The following is a 23142-nucleotide window of genomic DNA, read 5'->3' on the forward strand; positions in this document are numbered from 1 at the left end:
AACTAGCAAACCGTAGACTTTGAAGACATTAGACTTTTACGTTGTTGCCTACTGAGTGTCTTGCTTTTTCTTTCTCCATCAAAGCCCTTGACAAGATGGCCTCTGTGCTGTCTGAGGAGCAGTTTCGATGCTGCATCTGTCTGGATATCTTCAACAACCCCGTCTCCATCCCATGTGGGCACAATTTCTGCCTGGGGTGCATCAAACGTTTCTGGGATTCAAGACCTAATTCTGAGTGTCCGCTGTGCAAAGAGTCCTTCAAAAAACGACCAGAGCTCAGGATCAACGTCGGCTTCAGAGACATCACTGAGAACTTTAAAAAGTTTGCTGAGATTTAAATGTCAAATATAGATATTATTTGAAAATACTGACTTTAACTAACCATGTGTATTTAATCAAAAGGTCCCTGAAGGAGAAGCCAAAATACAAGCCAACCCCCAAGAGGAGAAGCATTCCGAGAAAACCTTCCAGGTCTGATGATGTTCAGTGTGACATCTGCCAGGGAACCAAGTTAGCGGCAGTCAAGTCGTGCCTCGTCTGCCGGAAGTCCTACTGTGATAATCACCTAACACCACATCTAAGTGATCAAGAGTTGACAAAGCACACGCTGACAGATCCGGGCACCTTCGTCACCAGTCACTTCTGCCAAAATCACAACAATCTCCTGGAGAAGTTTTGCAAGACAGACAAGACACCTGTTTGTTCGAAATGCATTGAGAGGGAGCACAAAAATCATGAGATCGTCCCCCTGGAGCAGGAGAGCAGGAGGATCAAGGTGAGGAAAAGAGAGATTGGACGGTAATGAATGTCACATCCAGTTCAATCTCGAAAGCCATCAGCCAATGATAAATAACTATCCTGATAATGTAAGGGGCAAGACTTCCTCTTGGAGTGCTGGTGTAGTATGTAGTACGGAGCCTGGGCTCAGAGACAAACAGTTACTATAGAACAGCTGTAAAATGATTGGACAGGAACTAAATGTGAGTTGAATGGCTTAACATCCTTGCCAGTGTCAAGGACGCACAGAAGTATGATGATTTTATCGCTTTAAATGGATGTATCTATTTCATACCTAAAGGGATCATAAATGAGCCTTTAGAGAAACACAAACCAAAACGCTTCCAAGACCAAAATCTTCACTTTTCTATCATTCGGTAAAACTGAAGATGCATGTTGCTGAGTCCGCCATATCATCTCCCCCTGCAAATTATTCAAATGTACTTTTCAGTTCAAATAGTTGCATTACAGTGTTCTTGATTATATGTTTGTGTCCATCTCTAATCTTTACAGGCTGAGAGGAAGAAGTCCGAAACAGAGTTTCAACGGATGATCAAGGCCAGAATCAGAAAGTTTGACGAGATCAAGGCTTCAGTGGACTCGAGCAAAGTAAGAGTTTCATTTAAATTTTTTCAGTCATGCACATGGACGTTTCAAACATGTACTCATGTGGTTGTCTTAAGGGTTAGGGTTGCTATAGCACAGAGACACTAGTACAGCTGCAGACTAATTATTGTAATTATGGTTCAGGCTAAAATCTGACTGACTAGTACATTCCTGTTTGTGTGTTTTTTGTAAAATAATTAACACTGATTTGTGGATATCTGCAGATGATTAAAGAAAGAGAGATACAGAAAAGTGTTGAGGTCTTCACCACAGTGATGAGTGCCCTTGAGACAAACCAGGCTTTGGTCATCGATGAGATCGAGAGGAAGCACGAGGCAGCTGAGAGAAAAGCCAACGAGCTTCTCAGAGAGCTTGGAGGGGAAATCAGAGAACTGCAGAGGAGACGCAGCGAGCTGGAGCACCTGGAGCACACCGAGGACCTTCTCTATCTCATAAGGGTGCTGCACACATGATACATTTGACTGAACTCATCCAGCAGAATCAGGCACGATTCCTTGATAAGATGGAATCTGTTTTGTTTCTTAAAGAAATGTCTGTCCTGTTTTTCTGCAGACTGTCCCCTCTCTGAGTGCTCAGCCGTCCACCAGGGACTGGACCAACGTCAGAGTCGACTCAAACCACTGCATAGGAACAGTGAGGAGAGCTTTCTCTAAAGTGGTGGATGTCTGCCATGAACTTGAAAATAAACTGTCGTCAGAAGGTCGGTAACTACAGCAGTGACGCTGTTGTCAAGATTTTCCCCTACACAGAATTTGTACCTAAAAAGAAAAAAAAAATAAGCGTATTTTACTATTTGTATAACACAAAGTCAAGTCATAATTCAACAGTACATGTTAGAGCCTGACGGATGTGTTGTTAAAATGTAAAATATCCTGCCTTTGCACGTTTGTCACAAATGTTTGAGAACCATATTTGAGGAATAATTGCAAAGAAATTTATATGTGTCAGTCGGTTCTCACTCCTAACACACCAAATACAGCAGCATGATCGGTGGTCGTATGTTTCTTAGTTTGTAGCCGTGGTTTCGCCTCTAGCATTAACTCCTGAAGGTGGTTCAAATACTCTAAATCATTTATGATTTTATTTATTTACAGAAAAATGAAATGAACAACTGACAACAATTCTTTGTTTTTCCTTTTGTAGAAATTAACACGACAAATCAGTATGCAGGTAAGTGCATGGATATGAACTGCTGGCAACAAATCACGACACTGGCAAATTACACATTTCTCTTTAAAAAGACTGACATGGAGCTGTGATTGTTAAATTACAGCACCCACAACATACAGGCCACATGTACACGCGTGTAGTGAAGGCATCATTGTTCTCTTTTTGTGTATATTGTTCCTTAAAATCCATGAACTCTGAGCTCATTTATTCTGTTCCTCTCCAGCGGATGTGACTCTGGATCCTGCAACAGCTGCAGGGTGGTTAATTCTGTCCCCAGATGGAAAACAGGTAAAATGTGGCAGTATGGTCGCCTCCCTGGTATTTTTTACCTGGTGAGAACTGAAACTTTTGCCGCTGATGGTTTCTACTAGTCTCCAAGAGGTTGATAAAGGCATTCCTCAAGGATCAATTGTAGGCTCACTAGTATTTACTCCATATATCAATGTGTATTTTCCATCTCAGCACTTGATATACATTTATACGCTGATGACACCATCTTGTTTGCCATTGGTGACACTTCTCCAAATTATAGTACAGTACAATAATTTAAAGCCCGTTCTATTTATCCCAAATCTGGTGCTGAGATCCTGAGCAAAATGAGATTTTTGAAAGTTAATGACAATCATATGAGATTTATGAAAAACACCAATAATGTCCATGATGTCTAACAGAATGTCAGTTGTTCTTGACGATGACAATGGCCCACAGGTGAGCCTCGGCAGCCAGCAGAGGAAGCTCGCTGTCCCCGACGACCCCCGCAGGTTCGACTCCTGCGTCTCCGTTCTGGGGAAACAAAGCTTCACCTCTGGGAGATCCTACTGGGAGGTTAAGGTGGGAGATCAGACCTCCAGTCGCATGAACACGTAACTGGAATTTTACCTAATTCTTCATTCTTTGTGATGTTTTTCAGGTTGGAGATAAAACAGACTGGGATCTGGGTGTGGCCAGGGAGTCCATCAACAGGAAGGGCGCCATCACGGTGCGTCCCGACAGCGGTTACTGGGCCATCTGCCGGCGTAAAGGCGGCAGGCTCCATGCCTGCGCCGGCCCCTCCATCACCCTCCACCTCCCGGAAACCCCTCAGAAAGTTGGCGTTTTCCTGGACTACGAGGAAGGGTTGGTGTCCTTCTACAACGCTGAGGCAAAGACTCATATTTATACTTACAGCGGCTGCGCCTTCACTGGGGCTCTTCATCCATACTTAAACCCCTGTCTCCATGACAGTGGCAGGAACACCGCCCCGTTAATCATCTGTCCTGTTGAGCCTCTGCCTGCTGATGAGACAGCACAGTTTTGAATGGAGTCATGCTCATTTTCTTATTTGGTATGCATTTTCTTGGGAAGAAGCCTGGAGAAAATTACAATTTTGGACAGAAAGTCAGAATTTTTACGTAATTTACATTTTTATTGTTGTTATTATGACTTTATAAGTTTTAAACTGCTGATAGTGTTATTGTGTTGTTTATCTGTTTATCAAATGAGCCTCACTTTATCTTAAATCATTTTTTATTCACTATAGTTGTTCGGCATGAGTTATTATAATTTTCCACACTATTCTGTTTGATTTAGTGGTTTCTGCGAGGACTGTGTTTGTCAATGTGATAAATTTACTTTTGATTTTAAGTTCAAATAGAGGAGGTGTTGTTATTTTTCTTTCAGCCATTGTTTTTAAAGATGCTTTTTTTACATATTTGTACCAAAGAGACAGAGTGTGGGCATATTCTTCGAATTTATTTTAAAAAGGTTCTGTTTTTCTACGTTTTTTGTTTGAAACCTTTTAATATTCATCAGTGTTCTTGATTGCTTGATTTGTGATGAAAAGGCAAATCAAATGCACATAAGACTGTGTGACCGTTTGCAGCAAATAAATAAACTTCATCAAATAATAATTTTCTTTCTTTCTTTCTTTCTTTCCCATAATTAAAGAGGCACGATGTAGATTTGGAGAAGAAACTTGAGCTCAGAATTTTAACATGTACAATATTAATGAGGCACAAAAATAAATATGTGAATAAACAAGCTGTTCTCAGAGGAAAACAGGGTCCAAAGAACACTGTTTGAAGCTAGGAAGGTGGCAGGGTCCGCCACATATAGACAAAGTAAAACTACATTGTGTTTGAGTTTATTCAGTATTTCAGAATCACGAGATAAATTGGAAATTATGAGATAATAATCTGAGACAAAAAGTAATAATTTTGACTCTAAATTTATCTCATAATTAAATGTTTTTACAATGACTTCATAATCTTACAGTTTTTCACAAAAAGTGTTTATTTATTGAGTTTGTTTAGGCATAAAATTCCATCAATGATGATCTAACTCTCCCGATTAAAATGTATTCCCCCAAAACTACATACTGCACCTTTAAAATCAGCCTAAATTCCCATATTTAAAAGTGTCTAATGGCATAGTTTTTATTAATAGGTGTTACTTTGAAGTGCATCCACCATGACTGAACTGAAGTTCCTTTGCATCAAAACACTCACCAGGTGGCGTGTTTAATTAAAGGATACATCAGCCGTGGCTCTCCCTCTGCTCAGCCTTTGGCTTACGCTCTGAGAATGTGGGTGAGGTCAGGAACCAGCTATGCAGGATCAAAACACATTCAACTGATCATTGTGCTGTCAGTGTGTCTCGGTTTACTGCACTGTTAGACAAAGCACCTCCTGTCAACACTGAGATCTGATACAACTCAGTTGGTGTGTTGGGTTTCATTTTCCAGGTTAAGAATTGAGAAAATGTTTCCTTTCACTGCGCCTCTTCATCTGGACTACCTTCGGTTCTCATGTTCCACAGTTGTTCTGCAGGTATTCCAGGTTCTCACACACACACACACAACAGACTGTGGCTGCAAACTGACACAGCAGCTATGAAAAATGTGGACAAAAGAAGGAGACTTTGAAATAGGACATGCCTCATGAGATCCTTTACTGGGATGCACTGATTGTATCTTGGCTGACCAGGAGAAGAGTCCAAGCTGGCACCACTTATGAGGTATAAAGCACAAACATACAGCTCTATAAATATGCTCCCATTTTTAGCCGTGTTTGGGGGGGGCGTGCCTGGAGAGATGGCACAAAGTTTAGTTTTGCAGGTATTTGGTCATAATCCAAAGTAGGACTGAACTGACAACGGCACAGATAGCACTTCAAGTAAAGGGACGAGATGTCATTATAAATGCATCCAATAGTTATAGAGATATTTCACACGAAACCACAAAAAGGAGAGAGGAGGAACTGTTTCGGTCCAGACCAAAACGGTCGACCAAGGCTTGAGTTTTGATTCTGCCACCTGAGATCCGACAAATTTGTGACTTTGCCGAAGTGAGTCAAAGTAAGCACATCTGTAATTTAAGTTCAAAAGACGGTGAAAATTAAAAAAAAAAAAAAAACCTATATATTTTGAACCTAGTGAGAGTTGTCACTTGGACATGGACACAGAGTGAAAGGGTTAACATATTTAACTCAACAGAAATAATCCCCCAGTGCCTTCATCGGTATGTCATGTCTTTACAACCTATGCCAAAAGGTTATGTAAGTCAATAAACAATATGTTTCTTGGTAAGAGGGAGCCTTTGAGTGTTTGATTGTGAACTGTTTTGACCCTGTTGAGGACACGCTGCGCTCCGCACATCTCAACCGGTGAGAACGCCCCGTTCAAACACTGCACAAACACCAGGACCAAATTGCGCAATAACAATGCACAGTTTCATAGACAGCAATCGGTACTGTCAACACGGTAGGGAACGGTATGTTTCACAAACGAGTTTCTCATTCGATTACAATCTGGAGGAAATGTCATCGAATTCAGAGCCTGGAACAAAAGCCGCCGTGCTCTTCAGTCATGAACGCAATCCTGAGACTGTTTTTTTACAGGTGTGTGTGTGTGTGTGTGTGTTATCTTTAGATAGGTGTGACCGCGATGGACGATGACATCCAATCTGGAGGGGTGGGAGCTACGTTTACTATGTGTTTATGAATATGAGGTAGTGTGTCCTCTCACAGATTGGTTAGGGTTAAGGCAAGACAACTGCGAGGTTAGGTTTAGGAAAACATTGTGACCAGGAATTACTTAAAAAATATTTGAAGAGAAAGACAATTCTCTTGCTGACGGTCTTGTTTGCCTATGTAGGCCAAGAAAAGTAGTAAAAAGTAAAATATTTCTCCAGTACTGATATTTGCTAAAGCCCCGTAGGGTATTGTTGAATGATAAAAAAGTTCATTTTTCTGAAATAAAACTATAATAATCTGCACTCTGACGTCAGATCAGGATTAAAGCTCTTGTGGCTCTCTTATCTAGATGGAAGTTGACTCACGGGTTTTTGATACAATCGCACTGTACATACTGTACTTTTCACTCAAGCAAGGAATTCGTCCTGATCTTAACTCTGTAATCTCTGACGTGCAGTTTTTTTTTCCAAAGAAACATGTTCATTTCAACACAAAACTGATTCAGATATTAATCCTGACGTTTACCTGTTTAAGCAAAGTACAATTAAAAATCCTTAAATTGCGGTTGAAAAGATAAGTGCATGTAAAGGATGGACACGACTACAGTTCATGTTCTTTAACTCACCACGTCTACTCTTTTCGGTATTAGCAGCCTCCGCCTGCAAAGAAGACAAACAACGGTTATACCATGTTGTAAGTTTCAGATTTATTTCTTTTCTTCTTTCGTGTGAGACAAAATATTCAATCGACAGTGAAGTGGAGTTGTCGTAAAACGCTGCAACATCAATCAGTCCAGTAATAGACTCGTTTGTCCTTGAGGTGTAACACTGCAGGATTCAAGGAAGTTATTCATATTATTTTACAGTAATCACTTGTGATAATTTCAAGTCCAAAGTGCCATCAGATCGCGTCATTTTCACACGTTTCACACGTTTCACACGAGGCTTGTTTCACCGTTTACACTCCACTGTTTACTTAATGGGACCCTTGCACAATGCAGGACTTTCACATACTGCGTAGGCAATACAGTCATACCTGAATGACTGAGCAAACATTGCCACTGCAGCGTTACAGTGACACACCGAGCCCGCAGGAAGGTCTGGAGACTTTGAAGCCAGTTTTCATAGTGGCCAAACCGTATAATTAGTGAGGCACTCTGGCCTAAAAATATGTTTCTCCATAAGCTTAAACTGTGAAAGAAGAGAGTGGATACATTTATTTTCTTTCAGAGCGTCAAAACATGACTCGTTTCGCTGCCATAATTTAAGCCAATGGGTTTTTGGGGGGTTTTTTTATGGTAAAATTTGGAAAGTCTAGAAGAGCTGCAAGATAAAATTATTTTATCCACCACTGAATTCATAAAGTGGGAGTAAATCGGGGTATTTTCATAACCGGGGAGGTCAAGCTTTTTGGCCAAAACCAAGTCGCTTACGTTACGTGCTGGGCGTTACTTCACTGTATTGGTAAGTTCAAGGGGCTCACCGCTGACTTTTGGTTTCACATTGGACTCTGGCGGTAGTTTCCTGAAAGAAAGCTCTGCTCTTCTTTAATACGTCCACCAAATCTTTGGAGCCTCTCACGCTGCATATTCTTAGCCCAGGGGTTGACAGTAATTTATCCCCTTTTCACACACAGATTGTTAAACCCAGTGTTCACCTCCCCCCAGAGCTATATGATTCACACTTGCCCTGGGTTGAGGACACACTCAGAGACACGAGTGCTTTGTAGCTGCTCAGCGTTTAAGAATGTTGTCCTACTACTTTGTGTACTTTTGCCTCGTTTCACACCAGCACCTCTTAGCCCCACGTTTGGTTGATTTTCTGGGGGCAGCCCAACAGACCCCACACTTCAATTGCTCTGGAGTGAAGCCAGCAAGCCCCAGGTTAAAGTCGGGGTTGGCTAACTTTGGTGCACGCCAGTATGAACGTTTTCTTGTGACTGGGACCACGGTCAAAAGCATTTTCGTTGACTTTGTTGTGGTAATGTAACACTTTCGCCATCCAAAATGTCGAGATTTGATCGTTTTTGGACCCAATTTTTTCACACTTTTCTCAATAGTTTCATCAAGTCCAAAGACATTTTTTTTTCTTTAAAAGGCCAAATTCTATGAAAGTTTAATTCACTAGACTAGAAAGTAAAAATATCCAAAAGCCATGTTGTGCTACATTACTACTGCATGCACACAAACATTTAGTTTGTGGGTACAACATATAATCATATCCCATGTTTTTAGTCAACTCATGTTCCGTGTTCCTATTTTTGGTTAGATAGACACAAAGGAAATGACTCATGAAAGGTTTTCATACCAGTGGAGCTGCCAACATGTCAGTACCTCCAGGACACTGAGAACCTCCGATCACCGCAACTTTTCTGCATCATCATAGAACCCTTAAATTTCCTCTTTTTTTTGCATACAAAACGATCAATCGGGAAAATATTTGGCAGATGAGTCAATAATGAAAACACTTGTTAGCTGCAGGCGCACCAAGCGGTCGGTCCTCTCTTAAGTTACATGGTTTGGTTGTTTTTTTGGTCTTCCTACACCCGACCACAGACTAAATCTGGCTTCCTCATTGAACAGGTAGGGCTCTGATGTTTGCCATGCCATCGTCTTGGCAGCTGTTCGCCATGAGGCGTAGCAGCCGGTTCTACCAGAGTCTGTGGTCAACTGACTTCGTCATTTATGGACAATGAGCCCTTTGAAAAGTGTCAATCACCTACTTAAGGAAGAAGTTTATTGAACCGTAATGACATGACAGCTGGAGGAGATCTCACGTGTGTGGGTGACAGGTTTATTGTTTCATGTATTTCTCTGTTTGGTTATCACACGTGCCGCCGATTCAGGTGGACTGTTTCTTTGAGCAATTTCTCAGACTGCAAACTGGTCAAATGCATGACCCCAATTTTTGTCAGGTGTGAGAAGAGTTTTGAGGTACTTGGATCAGGTATTATAAGCTCATACTATATTTCAAAAGATGAATGTTGCAGTTTTTTCAGCCATGCTAGCAGCCCGGCTCTCGGGACGTCAATGCTGTGTGCTGTCCCCACTTCGGTCCAGCATAAACAATCCCCCAGACAGTTAACCCAAAAAGTTTCCTTCTCTGGGTTCACGCTACTTTAGTTGTTCACAGTCAATGGATAATATATATTTCACAGTCAATGGATAATATATATTTCTCTGAAGTAACTTTTGATTCAGTGTCCGCTCTTACGATTTAGAAAACCTTTCATTTTCCTTACTTTCCATTTACTTAGCAGTTTTTCACTGACAGCTCAGATAATCTCTAATAAGGGCTAGTCAACAACATTCTGGACTGGACACATTGTAATATAGACATTGAAATATTAAGTTATGTAGGTCAGTGTTACAGGAACGGTGTCTAATATTTATGACGACACGGCCTGACGCCACCTGCAATGACTAACGACGAGGCAAAACGTCATTTAACGTGAACGCTGTGCTGCTTAATTTGAGTTCGTTCTTGTTGTTTTCCTTTTCTTTGGTTGATCTATAAATAAGTTGTCTACCTGTTTTATAAAAGGGTACTTTTTGTGTTTGAATTGATTAGTGGCCTCATCATCCGTTGTCATAACTATGGTCTAATGACTTAACCTGTGATGATGAATCAGAGTCTAAATGTTTCACACACGTCATCACACATGTCGGTCAAATCAGGTGGAGTTTTCCTTTAAGCTTGCAGAAAGCTGTGAGGGAAGAAAACACTTCGTTCTATCGAAGGTTGTGTGGTTTGACTTGGTGTGGTGGACCAGTGTGACAGGGACTTGCACATCCACTCCAACAGGGATATTTAACTGGAAGTTTTGTCTGTAACTAATGCCATGCATGTCTTGAGTGACGGTACAAGTCGTGGCTAACCATGGAGTAAACTGTCACATTGTCAGGAGTGCTATCGAAAAATCTCAGTGGTAAAACTGGTGACGGAAAAGTTCTTTTTTCTGTAGCCATTACATCGTGCAGTCAACATTTACTTCAGGATGAAAAGCTGAAGCAAATAGTTGCCTGCTGCCACACTGAGCCTTGAAAGACTGGGACTTTTCTTTGTGTGAGGTGTTTCTCGTTTACTTTTCAGAAACAATGGACAGAGCTTGGCAGCACGGGATGGTCTTTGTGAAGGAGCTGCAGCAACTCTTCACTGGTCAATTGTGTAATCTTATACGTAGCTTTCATTTTCTTGAAAGTGAGAGAAAACGCATGAGGACCTTTCAGAACCTGTTCAACGTGTCTCTTAAGTTTAGTTTTTATTGTACATTGCAATGATGACGTTGCGTTATCTCAAGTGGAAAAGGACATCTTTCTCGACCATAGAGTTTCCACATGGTATAACTGATGGTACGGCTGCCACAAAAACAACAAAGTTTCCTTCTCTGTTTCCCTCGGAGTCCAAACTACCAACAACAAAGGACAAAACAGGTGTTCATGTGTTTAATCTCTACTGGAGATGTGAATGCAGATAGAAATGCTGCCATGCAGACACCTTAATCTTCCTGTGAGTCGCGTGCCTGGAGGCAGAGAGAATATATTGAAATGGAGATATATGGGGAAACACATTTGGCTTCGTTATTCTGTAGCCATTGCATCCATCGATCAACATTCACTTCATGATGAAAAGCTAAAGCAAAAAGTGGTTTACTGCCAATTTATGTCTTGTGTGAGCATCAAGCATCGATGGCGTAAACACAGAGTCCACGTCTCCCCATCCCACCGCAAATAAGTCATATTTTCCTTTGGTCAGTAAAAATTATAAGGAGGAAAGTTATTTTTTCATTTACTGGACAAAAAACACTGAATTATTTTGGCGTTAAAAGGTTAGTTTCATAAAGTTTGCTAACTTTAACGTTTTTTTGTTTTTTTTTTTTTGGACCGTCACTTTTCATTTTCACCCTGGTCCGGTTGTTGGTTGGTTGGTTTGTTGGATGGTCAGCAGGATTACACAAACACTACAGAACAGATTTCCACCAAACTTGGAGGGAGGACGGGTCTCGGGCCAGAACAGACACAATAAACCTCTGATACAGATCTCTATACGCTCGTTTTTCTCTTCCTTGGCGTAGCAGCCAACTTTCCTGTGAAAGAGAGAGCGAGAACACATGACAACCCCTCAGAACCTGTTCAACATGTGTCCTGAGTTTTGTTTTTATTGAACAGTGCAATGAGGAATCGGCCCCTATGAGCTTCATGCACTCACGCACACTTTGTCTTTGTATGTGGGCTTCCTCTTTACAGCGCAATCTTTACATTTTTTCTGTTCGAAACAAAAGTGAAACACAAGGTTTGTGGGTTTTTTTTATCTTTTAGTTGCGTCTTGTTTCACCCCATTGACGTGTGAATGTGTGTGAATGGGTGGATGAGGGTGCCGTGAGCGCTGCAGACACTAACCCTGGATCAAACTCTGCATCAGCTAAACTCAGAGTGTTGTTTTATTATGTCTCATTTTTGTTGTGGTCGGCTACACTGTCGCGTTCACTATGACTCCAAGTGTGTTTGCAGTCACACTCAATACAACAGAAAGATACAACAAACCTGGCTGAAAATGGGGAAACATCAAGAGGAGAAATGTTGAATAACTGAAATTATCTTTTTTGTGGCATTTATTGACCGGACAGATTAAGACACAACAGGAAACTGGATGGGAGAACTTGGACCCGGGGCCGCTGAGGTGAGGACAAAGCCTCTGTACATGGGACGCTCGCTCCAACAACCGGGCCAAACAGCACCTCGCCTGGAGTTTAGAAAGTTTACCAATGGACTGATCCAAATTCAGGTGTTTTTGGAGCTTTCCCGGTGTTTTGCTGCTCCCGTCTTGAAACATGCTGCTGGCATCAAATTCAGCAGAATACACATATACTTGCTGAAATAAACGCATTTGAATACGTCGTGTGTCTGTTTTGAATTGAGCATTTGTCCAATAAAACGGTTTGCAAACTTGTTGCATCGTCACTCCCCCGACCACTTTGGTGTTCGGGTGAGGCTGTGAGTTCCAGTGAGGCAATCAAACCTTTCCTGGTAGCTCAGTCTGCAGCTGGCACCCTGCACTCACGCCAGGATTTTGCAGACACTGTCACCTCAGGGTTAATCTCTTCATAAACAGACACCGTAGTTTCAAAGCTGTGGAACCAGAAACACCAGAAACGGGTGACGGATGTGTGGACATTTACAGAAACCCTGCAGGGGAGGAGCTGACTGATCTGCTCTTTAACTCCTGCGTCTGTGAGGGCGATCAGCACACTCGACATGACAACACAGACAGGTGAGACAGATTTATTTCACCTTCAACTGTCAAAGACTGGTTTTATCTGTGATTTGAAGATTATTCTTATTTATTTGTTATTTGTAACCCTCTGTATTATCGATTATTTAAGCTTAATCTTTAAACTTATTGATGACGTTTGTCTACTAACTGTCTAACAGAGCGAGCAATGGGCTGCAGGGGCTGCTGTGATCTGCCGGCTCATAAAATGCTCCCAGCTGTGTTACTATTATTATTAAAATGATATATTCCTTTGGTGGTATGCAGTGATCGATTTTGTACTTTTCTTTTTTACTCGATAGCAGTCGGTCATCAGTGTACTGATGCAGATCATTCTGAAACTATGACTGAATATTTGTTGTCTTTATTTACTTAATGCTTAAAGCGAGTCATGTTTATTTATACTGCACGTTTCATACGACAGGCGTAGACAAGATGCATTTAAACATACATATATAACGTCGACACCATGCATGACAGAATTGTATATAATACAATTAAAGCTTATCATATAGAAACAAGCATCATCATACAAAGTAGTACTAAAAAGATTCCCTGCACTGTTTAAGTCTAAATGAAAGTGTTTGCTGAGCTGTTTTCATGCACATTTACGTAATGAAAGGTGTTTTTTTTTTTTTTTTCATCTCAGTCAGAGACATGGCCTCTATGCCGTTTGAGGTCCAGTTCAGGTGCTGCATCTGCCTGGACACCTACGTCGACCCCGTCTCCATCCCGTGTGGACATAACTTTTGCCTGGACTGCATCGAAGGCTACTGGGACACGAAGGACAATCCGGAGTGTCCGCTGTGCAAAGAGACGTTCAGAGAACGCCCGGACCTCAGGATCAACCGAGGATTCGAGGAGATGGTTCGATTACTGGAAAGGTTTGTTCACAATCGGTTTTTGTTCGCCACCTTTTTCTCATGATACAAAAGAGAGCAGCGCATTTGAATTCATTTTGTGCTCAACTCAAATTGAAAGGCCTCAGCCGGACCTACCGGAACCAGAGGAGCATCTCTCCGAGGGCGAGGAGGTCCCCTGCGATATCTGCCAGGGAGACAAGTCCACGTCCGTCAAGTCGTGCCTGGTGTGCCAGACGTCCTACTGTGAGCTGCACCTCGCGGCACACCGCAGGAATCCAGCGCTGCAGAAACACAGGCTGACGGAGCCGGCCACATTTCCCAGCAACCACCTGTGCAGGAAGCACAACAAGCCACTGACGATGTTCTGCAAGACAGACCAGATGCCCGTGTGTGTGAAGTGTTCAGAGAGGGATCATAAACACCACGAGAGCGTCCCCATGGAGAAAGAGAGCAAGAGGATCAAGGTGAGGAAGAGTTTATTTCAACTGTTCGATTGGAACCTTTTGTCTTTGTTTCGTGGTGGGTTTTCCTGCACGTTATAATAAAATGTTATACCCTTTGATATTTTGCAGGCCAGTGTGATGGGAACGCAGGCCGACATTCAACAGATGATCCAAGCCAGGCTGAGGAAAATGAAGCAGATCAAAAAATCTGTGTATCTGAGCAAAGTAAGATTGTCATTCTTGTACCGAGGCACATTAAAGAAAGAGTTAACTGGTCCTTTTGTATCCCTAAATGTTCAAATGTCACGTTTAACCCGACAGGCGGTCACAGAGAGAGAGATTCAGGGCAGCACTCAGGTCTGCGCCACGCTGATCAGCGCCATCGAGCTGCAGCAGGACGAGCTGGTCACGGAGCTCAGGGAGACGCAGGACGAGGCCGAGAGGAGAGCCGAGGAGCTGCTCAACCAGCTGGAGCAGGAAATCAACGAGCTGCAGACGAGGAGCAGCGAGCTGCAGCACCTGGAGCTCACTCTGAACCCTCTGCACCTCCTGCAGGTCAGACGCCTGAACTGCACCTCTGCAGTGCTGCATTTATTTACTTCCTCCTGCACATATTCTTAGACGTCTGTACGTGCTTTATATCTCTGTTTTTAACCAAACAACCCCAACTCCTTATGTGCTCCTTTTATCCTTCTCACTGACTTCAACACCTGAGAGAAAAGAAACTGACAGAAATCATACAGGTCTAAACGCAGAGAGGCAGAGACAACAAGAGTTTATTTAATTTTATGTATGTGGTTGCTTTTTTTCCTATTTTTTTAACCTGCTTTCACCCCTAAATTTAAAAAAATATGTACATTTTATTTTATTTGTCAAAACAATTTTTTTTTCCCTCATATTTTGCAAAAGGCAACAAATCTGGAAAAACAAATACAGATTTTTTTTCATGTCTTTATACAAATACAGGCCTTTCCCCCCAAAAAAATTAACCTGCTTTCACACCCAAAAAAAAATCTTATTAAAACCATAAAATATCTAATAAAAAAATAAAAAAAAAAAAATAAAAAAGACTTCTCCTTAAATAAAAAAAAACTATTTTTAAGAAATTTCTGTATAAACAAATTTACACATATAAACGAAAACATTTCTTCCAAAAATGAAAACAAAAGTTTTTTTGACAAATTAAAAAATTAAAAATCGAAAAAAAAAAAAAAATTATAATAATTCTCAAAAAAAAAAACATTTTTTCCTCATATCTTACAAAAAGCAACAAATTAAATGAATCTGGAAAAATATTTTTTCACGTCTTTATATAGATTAAAAAGAAATAATACACTTAGAAAGATTATCTCAGCAAAATCATTTAGATAAGACTTACAAAATGTATCATTAAGAAAAAAAAAATGTCTTCCCCTGCTCAGGGTCTCTGTAATGAAAAGTGCCGTACAAATAAATAACCGGCGTGTCTTCCTGGTCGCAGAGCTTCCCGTCTCTGAGTAAACTGCCCTCCACCAGAGAGTGGTCCGAGGTCGCGGTGCACTCTGATAACTGCATGGGGACGGTGAGGCGAGGCGTCCTGAAGCTTGTGGACGTCTGCCAGGATCTTGCTGACAGGCTGTCTGCAGAAGGTCAGCCATCTTTGGCAGCAAATGATCGTCGACTTCTGGAGATTACTGTGAACGGCAAGTGCATGAAAGTAACCGTTGTCTTCTCTTTGTTTGCAGAAGCAGACAAGATGAATCAGTACGCAGGTATGTTCACAACCATACATCCTTTGTTGATTTAAATAACCTGCTTTAAGTTTGATTACTGCCTTCTGTTATCACCTGACTCACTGTTTGCCTTCTTTGTGTGTGCAGTCGATATCACTCTGGATCCTGAGACGGCTTCAGGCTGGCTGGTGCTGTCTCCAGACAGAAAGAAGGTATTGTCTTATTAAACAGACTTAGTTTGGGTTTTTAGCGTATAAGAATGTTAAAGGAACGAGACAGAGGTTTTTGTGAGTGAAGATAAGTGAAGGTAAGAATCGGGGCTCAGAACGAAGCTGAATAGGCTTCGACTGTTCAAAACACGAGCCTTTATATTGTTTGCAATGACCACGATAGCCTTGCCAATCATGATGACGACGACTTTACTGATCCTCAGGTGAGCATCACCAGCCAGAAGAAGAGGGTGGCGCTCCCCGACAGCCCTCAGCGCTTCGACTCCTGCGTCTGCGTGTTGGGGAAACAGAGCTTCACATCTGGGAGACGCTACTGGGAGGTTCAGGTACGAGCGCAGAAAGACGAAGAAGACACGCTTTGAGCCGGCAGCATGAGTTGTTTTTTTTATTTTTAACTACATGTGACATGGACAACTAATTATGTGACACAAGGAAATTAAACTAAAATAGGGGAGGCTCCACATTTGAAAACAGCAGGAGTATTCGTGCACAGTTGATCTAAATTGAAAGAACGCCTGTGCTTCTGTTTACTCTCCTGTTGCGTTGCTTCCCGTCTGACTGCATTCTGCGCGCTCTGTCTCAGGTTGGAGATAAAACAGACTGGGATCTGGGCGCGGCCAGGGAGTCCATCAACAGGAAGGGCGCCATCACGGTGCGTCCCGACAGCGGTTACTGGGCCATCTGCCGGCGTAAAGGCGGCAGTCTGAGCGCCTGCACCAGCCCATCCGTCGCCCTCCACCTCCAGGAAACTCCCCAGAGGGTCGGCGTCTTCCTGGACTACGAGGAAGGGTCGGTGTCCTTCTACGACGCAGAGGCGAAGACGCACATCTACACGTACAGCGGGTGTGCGTTCACCGAGGCGCTCTACCCGTACTTCAACCCCTGCGTGCCAGACAACGGGAAGAACACGGCGCCGCTGACGATCTGTCCTGTTGAGGAAGGAGTCAGGGAAGGAGAAGACATTTCCATCGAGTTGGACGTGTAAAAGCGTGTGGTAGACCGATGTTTTAGTTCTTGATCAAGAACATTTTTAAACCACTTTTGGTTTGACGCACATTGCACTGTAACAGTTGATCAACGCTGACCTGCAACAGGCCGAAAAGCACGAGTTATTTCTGTCTTGCCTAAAAGATGTGGATGAGGCTTTTAATCTTTGTGACAACAGGAATTGTTTTTTTTTGTTTTTTTACAGTTTTTAACCGTTAAAATACTCAAACGAATCTGTGCAGAATGATTCCAGACTCGTGTGTATAAATGTGTAGAAAATAGCCTAAATAATTAATAAATAAATGTAAATAATGTGACATACAAATTGTGAAAGTGAAAATAAAAGCCTTTTTTTTTAAAAAAAAATTGTATTCTCAGCTATTTAAGGGCCATTTATACCTCTTTTTATGTATTTTTTATATAAATATAGGCTGCTGGATATATGAGACCACACCTTGGAGCAGGTAGCCCTGTTGTGATGGCGACATAAACCGAGTCAAGCCTAGTAAGCACATGTGGAAACGTCCAAATAGTTCAAACCAAATCAGTTTTACTCATATTGCACCAAAATCGCAATCACAGCTCCTCAGTTGGCTTTACGATCGGCACTGTGAACGACATCCTCTGTCCTTAGAGGCTCTTAGAGAGAAAACGTTGAGGTAAAAGTTCATGTATCTTAACTTTAAGGTGGGTTTTAAAGTTTAGCTTGTGATTTAATCAGCTGTAAAAGTAAATCCCTGTCGTTGCAATCAAGAGAAACATTTCGGTATTCAGGACACAAAGGCAGGATGTTATTATTCATCCAGATCAGAGTCTTCAACTAAGATTAACACATCATCTGCATATAGATTCACCTGGGCACCGTGAAAGTCCGGGCTATTTGGGACGGACTTCAGATGAACCTGCAGGTCAAACACAACTGTCCCTGGGAAATAATATTACATATATATATTTATACATACTGAGCTGTGCCTTTGCCTGTACGTTGTGTTGTATCCGAGCTAAAAGAGACGAGGACGTGAGGTGGGGAGGGAGGGGAGCAGGGACAGTAGGGGGCGGAGGAGCCGCGAGAACAGAAGGGCCGCAACACTCGTGATGTGATTAAACGTCTGCTCGAACACAGGGGTTCCCTGGAACAGAGAGACACTTAGACCGAGAGAGAGAGGGAGAGAGAGAGAGAGAGAGAGGAGGGGAAAAGAGAGGGAGATGATCACAGATCGAGCTGAAGGTGACGGGGAACCAGCTACTGTCGGCTCTCGGGACATCTCTTAACTTTTACTGAACGAAGCTGCTCTCTGCGTGCTGCCAGGTAAGTGTGTGTTCATGACACCGTCTTTAAACAAAGCCTCGTGTCTGTATGAATGTTGTGAGGTTTCGTTTCGGTGAGAATGTGTGTACTGTGCTTATTGCTGTTGTTGAGACTCGTTAGTGATGTTTCACCAAACTGAGTTAAGTTTGAGCATTTATTTAAAGCTGACGCTCTCCTGCAGCCGTGAAGGATGGTAATTGTTTTTTTTACTCATCTGAACGCTTCGGCTGGTGTTGTGATATCTATTTATAGTGTGTGTGTGTGTGTGTGTGTGTGTGTGTGTGTGTGTGTTCATGAGTGTTTGTGGGTAAAGGAGAGTGCAGAGACAGGCATTTAATTGGAAACGTGCAGGAGGGGAGAAGGAGTGGGAGTGTTTACCCACAGATGGCCTCACGGTGGTGGGATTGTGATAGTCCGCTGCCCCCCCCACCCTCCCCCTCCTCCACCCCTCCCTCGTCCTCCTGCGTCCAGCTGGCATCACTCACGCGGGACTCATCCCGGCCAAAACATTACCTCATCACTTCTTCTATTTATTTTCTCCTTCAGCGTTGATCGCTTTCCTCTCGCCAGTGTCAGTTTTTTTTTTAATTATAGCAGAGCATATTGTGATTTAAGTCAAAAAAAATAATAATAAAAATGTAAAAAGAATTGGTCTTGACTGCCTTCGAAATACATTTTGTCATGAGATTTTTAAAGGGATCCAAGGTAATATCTGCACATCGCCTGTATCGGCTAATGAAGGCTTTAAATGAAATACTGGAATCCTCCAGAATGAACCTTCCCCAATCACTGTCAATATGACAAGCCCATAAAATGACACTTTACTTGTGACAAAGGCAAGAAAAAACAGCAACAACACTTAAACTCAGTAGAGTATACACTTCCAAAGCCTAACAGTCCCATTTTAATTCAACCAAGCCTAATCCAGCATTGAATCAGACATACTTATGGAGCAATACATGGGATTTTGTTGAAAAAACTGACTGTTGTCTATGTGTTGTGTTGTAGAGATACTGCAGCTAGCATTAAAATCAACTAAACCTGGCAGTGCAGTAAGACCGACACGTTCCAGGCGCTTGGAGGAACCAGTAAAGACTGCTAGCTGCACGGCTAACTGAGCTAACCAGCTAAAGGGTAGCTACAGTTTGCAGCAGTTAGTGATAAGTCTTAGATGTTGCCCCCTATTTGTTTTAAGTGTGAGTTCAACAGATGGCCAATTTTTACATAATGGACCTTTTATAGGTCCTCTTTGTGAGATAGTTTTGAGTCTTCAGTCCTCTGAAATGATAAACAAATCACTACAAAGTGTCTCCAAAGTACACATGTTCAGTAAAGTCACTGTTTTCATGTAAAAATATGTACTTTTTCAATTGCAGATCTGTGTCTTGTTTCCTTCTTCTTCAAACAGGACTGAAGTCTTGACAGCCTCCAAACCAGTTTGGATTCCTGTGGCGACGCCCAGCTGGCTGACGGCCATTGTTTCTGTGGCGTGAGGAAAACATCCACCTATACTGCCCATATAAGGACGTCCTGTTTGCTGTTATGTGAAGCTGCCATCTTGGTGCCAACCGATAGTCATAACAATTCCAGCTTTTGGCAGAGCTGTTCGTCGTGGATTAGATAATTCATTAAATGTCCGATGAGATCCAAGAAATCCTTGGTTGAAGTGAAATCATGATCCTGTCGCTGAAGTGAGGTGTGGTCCAACAAACTACAGTCTTGTTGAAGATTCAAAGACACCAACAAAGCCCAAAAAAACTCAAAGCTCATCTTCATTTGGAGCTATGCCCTGGCCATCTCCTCCGTCTTTGCTCTACCTTTTCATTGGACTGCTGCTTCTCGTCCTTTGGGCACCCTCAGCGATCAGAGGCCAGAATGACACGGAGCCAATCGTGTTGGAGGGAAAGTGTCTGGTGGTGTGTGACTCCACCCCTTCTGCGGAGCCATCGGGAAACGCTCTGGGCATGTCGGTGAGGTCGGGAACCGGTCGGGTGGCGTTTTCAGCCATCCGTAACACCAACCACGAACCCTCGGAGATGAGCAACCGCACCATGACCATCTACTTTGACCAGGTGGGTTTCAGTCACACGAGTGTAGACGTGTAGATTGGTTGCACAAGCATCTCAGAAGCAAGTGGTAAGAGGCTTGTTGGTCCATCCTGCAAAATGACCAAGTAATTATTCTTTTTTGAAAAGTCAGAACTTCTTCTTGTTCATCATTATTTTGCATTTTCATTGGTTAATGTTGTGTGACAGTCATTGTTTGCATGGGTTTAGGAGAAAAGTTCAAAATTACAGCTTTAAACCAGGAGACCTGGGTTCAGGTCCTTTCTATATCCAAAAGTCAAAGTCAACCACCTCTGAACATGGACTTTTGCCTGCGTATATGTTTTGTTTTCTCTTTGTCGTTGTTCCAGGATTGTTACATCTTTTCACCGCAGTATTCATCTGTGAATATTCTGACCCTTGGAGGGGTCAAAACTGACGCACCGAAAGAAAACCCAACTGTACCTCATGGGGGCCAACTTGGTCCCGTGGTCCCCTCTCTGGGCAGCCCTGATGTAGCTCATGTGTGCACTGACAGCTTGAAATGGGTCAGAAGCAGAACCATGTTAAACTACCAGGACTGGGGTGTCCATCTACTTTTGTAGCATTTTGTTTGTAATATGTGCAAACAGCGAGGCTGTTGTGTGTGTTTCCCATCGATTTCATCACCCGTGATTCTTCACTGCAGAGTGTACAGTCACAGATCTGTCAGGTCGGGGTGTTAAGCAAGGGGGATTTTTATCTTGTCGAGCTTGTTAGCTAGCATACCAATAGTTACTAATAAGCAGAAATTACAAATCATGGGAACCAGTAGTTTTGCAGGCATTTGGTCCTAAACATGGTATTAAACAAACAGACATTTTGACCTGATGATGGCAGCAGAGGAAAGGTTTATTCTGATGGTTACATTCACAGTAATCCATTTAATAGCTGTCAAGATATTATTAAAAATGAACCAACTGACACTGACCAATGGAGAAGGATTGTCACAACCGTCAGTGGACACACACACACACACACACACACACACACAGAGTACGTTGTATTGCTGCTGAGATTTTCATCAACAACATTACGAGTCACCGACGTGCTCATGCCACAAACGCCACGCCGGAATCAGCGTTTCACTCAGGGCCACAAAGGTGTTGTGCAATAGCAATACTGAGCAACACACTGCTTTCTCTGGGCTGTGAAGGAAACTACTAAAGTGAATGACACTTCAACCGGACGTGACAAACGATCATTCATCATGTTCTGTTTCACAAACTGGAAGAACAGGTCGCAGAAACAGACCCGACCATTTTTTCTGCAAAAGCTGGCAACAATTTTTACAGAAAAAATCACATTCTTGCTCTTTATCTCTTTTTATTCTTAGATCCTAGTAAATGTTGGCAGCCATTTCGACCCGGCGAGGAGTGTCTTCGTGGCCCCGAGAAAAGGAGTCTACAGTTTCAGCTTTCACGTGGTCAAAGTTTACAACCGGCAGACGATACAAGTAAGAACAGCAGCTTAAAGGAATAAGTCAACAGTTGTTGCTTCATACCATTCGTTCTCTGCCTCTGTCTCACTGTTCCCTCCTCTCTATCGTCTCATCCGTCCCTCTCAGGTGAGTTTGGTTCTCAACGGCTGGCCAGTGATTTCAGCCTTCGCAGGTGATCAGGACGTGACCAGAGAAGCTGCCACCAACGCCGGCCTGGTGATGATGGAGCGAGGGGACAAGGCTTACCTCAAACTGGAGAGGGGGAACCTGATGGGAGGGTGGAAGTACTCCACTTTCTCCGGGTTTCTTGTGTTCCCCTTGTAGGTTAGGTGGAGGTAGGGTGGGAGTTTGTGTTCTTGTCATAGCCGAGGGTACGGATGGGAGGGAAGGGTATAGAACAAAGGTTGTTCTGGGGGCGAGTGTTATTTGATGGAAAGGAGGAAGCATCACTGGATACACACTGAAGTCGGGAAAGACAACAAACTGCTCTGATGCATCTTCATATGAAACTGAGAATTCACTCTGCGCCAAATAATCCTGAATGTAATTTCCATTTCCCTCTCACTATCATGGCTTTTCACTCTTACTTCATATTGTAGTGTGTATGTCTATGCTTGCTTACACCAGGTGTTTGGGGTTTTTTGTTGTTTGTTTTTTTTCATTAATGCATGAAAAACAGAGCAGCAAATCTCGGTGGCAATAAAGACAATTATTGTGTCAAGTCTCTAATCTATCTGTCTAGAAAGATAGATTAAGATTATGTCCTGAAGTACCGAGTCTGTGTGTTTCTTATTAAATTATTAGCTCGCTAACTTTGTCAGTGGTAGCTTTCCGGCTGAAATGCTTAGGGTTTTCAGTGTTCGTAACCGCAATTTTGGCACGACATTTCCCATAATTTAGGGTCATCTATCATGTATCTAGAAAGATAGATGATGATAATAATGCCCTAAAGCATGGTGTCTGTGTATGAGCTGGATAACTGGATAGCTAAACTGCACTAGCTCTGGGCTAGCTCTTTTCAATGTCCATAACTGCAATTTTGGCACCAAGTGTCCCACAATTTGGCAGCTAGATGCTAAATTTAATACAGCATCCATTTTTTTTAACCACATTTCCCACAATTAGACGGCTTTGTAAGCAAGAAGTCTATTATCCTTTTTAAGATTTTCAACTCGCAGTCTGCAGCATTAAGGATTATTCATGAATTACTCGATTAGATTTTTGATTTGTCTGATAAAATTTTGACCACATTTTGTCATTTAAGGTCTGATTTGGACATT

At 42.4% G+C, this 23142-nt stretch overlaps 2 protein-coding genes across 6 annotated transcripts; both read left to right on the forward strand.

Annotated features, from left to right (window-relative positions):
- LOC119027708 (E3 ubiquitin-protein ligase TRIM39-like) lies at positions 1–17364 on the forward strand. Of its 5 annotated transcripts, none has more exons than XM_037113134.1 (10): positions 1–322; positions 403–775; positions 1291–1386; positions 1608–1841; positions 1957–2104; positions 2548–2574; positions 2798–2862; positions 3283–3405; positions 3485–3596; positions 16737–17355. In XM_037113134.1, the coding sequence occupies exons 1-10, from the start codon at positions 96–98 to the stop codon at positions 17024–17026; spliced, it is 1695 nt and encodes a 564-aa protein (XP_036969029.1). In that variant the 5' UTR covers positions 1–95; the 3' UTR covers positions 17027–17355. The 5 variants fall into 5 exon arrangements, with proteins under 5 accessions (XP_036969029.1, XP_036969026.1, XP_036969031.1 ...); XM_037113135.1 differs by lacking the exons at positions 1–322; positions 403–775; positions 1291–1386; ... (4 more) ...; positions 3283–3405; positions 3485–3596 and adding exons at positions 12619–12793; positions 13443–13677; positions 13775–14120; ... (4 more) ...; positions 15959–16023; positions 16245–16367 and having other exon boundaries at positions 16625–17364; XM_037113131.1 differs by lacking the exon at positions 3485–3596 and having other exon boundaries at positions 8–322; positions 16625–17355.
- A 128-nt stretch (positions 17365–17492) lies between these two features.
- On the forward strand, positions 17493–22625 carry si:dkeyp-74b6.2 (cerebellin-1). The gene is made up of 4 exons (XM_037113137.1): positions 17493–18337; positions 19746–20409; positions 21758–21877; positions 21989–22625. The coding sequence occupies exons 2-4, from the start codon at positions 20122–20124 to the stop codon at positions 22184–22186; spliced, it is 606 nt and encodes a 201-aa protein (XP_036969032.1). The 5' UTR covers positions 17493–18337; positions 19746–20121; the 3' UTR covers positions 22187–22625.
- The last annotated feature ends 517 nt before the right edge of the window (positions 22626–23142 follow it).

The sequence above is a fragment of the Acanthopagrus latus genome, chromosome 10 (assembly GCF_904848185.1).
Source record: "Acanthopagrus latus isolate v.2019 chromosome 10, fAcaLat1.1, whole genome shotgun sequence".
In the NCBI taxonomy this organism is placed as follows: Eukaryota; Metazoa; Chordata; class Actinopteri; order Spariformes; family Sparidae; genus Acanthopagrus; species Acanthopagrus latus.

What these genes read in the sequence shown, in the direction of transcription:
- LOC119027708 (XM_037113130.1), top strand. An exon ending in AAGAGAGCAAGAGGATCAAG is followed by an intron (nt 14,121 to 14,228) that starts GTGAGGAAGAGT and finishes GATATTTTGCAG; the next exon opens with GCCAGTGTGATGGGAACGCA. An exon ending in AATCTGTGTATCTGAGCAAA is followed by an intron (nt 14,325 to 14,420) that starts GTAAGATTGTCA and finishes TTAACCCGACAG; the next exon opens with GCGGTCACAGAGAGAGAGAT.
- si:dkeyp-74b6.2 (XM_037113137.1), top strand. Translation starts at nt 20,122, where the DNA reads ATGCCCTGGCCATCTCCTCCGTCTTTGCTCTACCTTTTCATTGGACTG. An exon ending in TGACCATCTACTTTGACCAG is followed by an intron (nt 20,410 to 21,757) that starts GTGGGTTTCAGT and finishes TTTTATTCTTAG; the next exon opens with ATCCTAGTAAATGTTGGCAG. An exon ending in ACAACCGGCAGACGATACAA is followed by an intron (nt 21,878 to 21,988) that starts GTAAGAACAGCA and finishes CGTCCCTCTCAG; the next exon opens with GTGAGTTTGGTTCTCAACGG.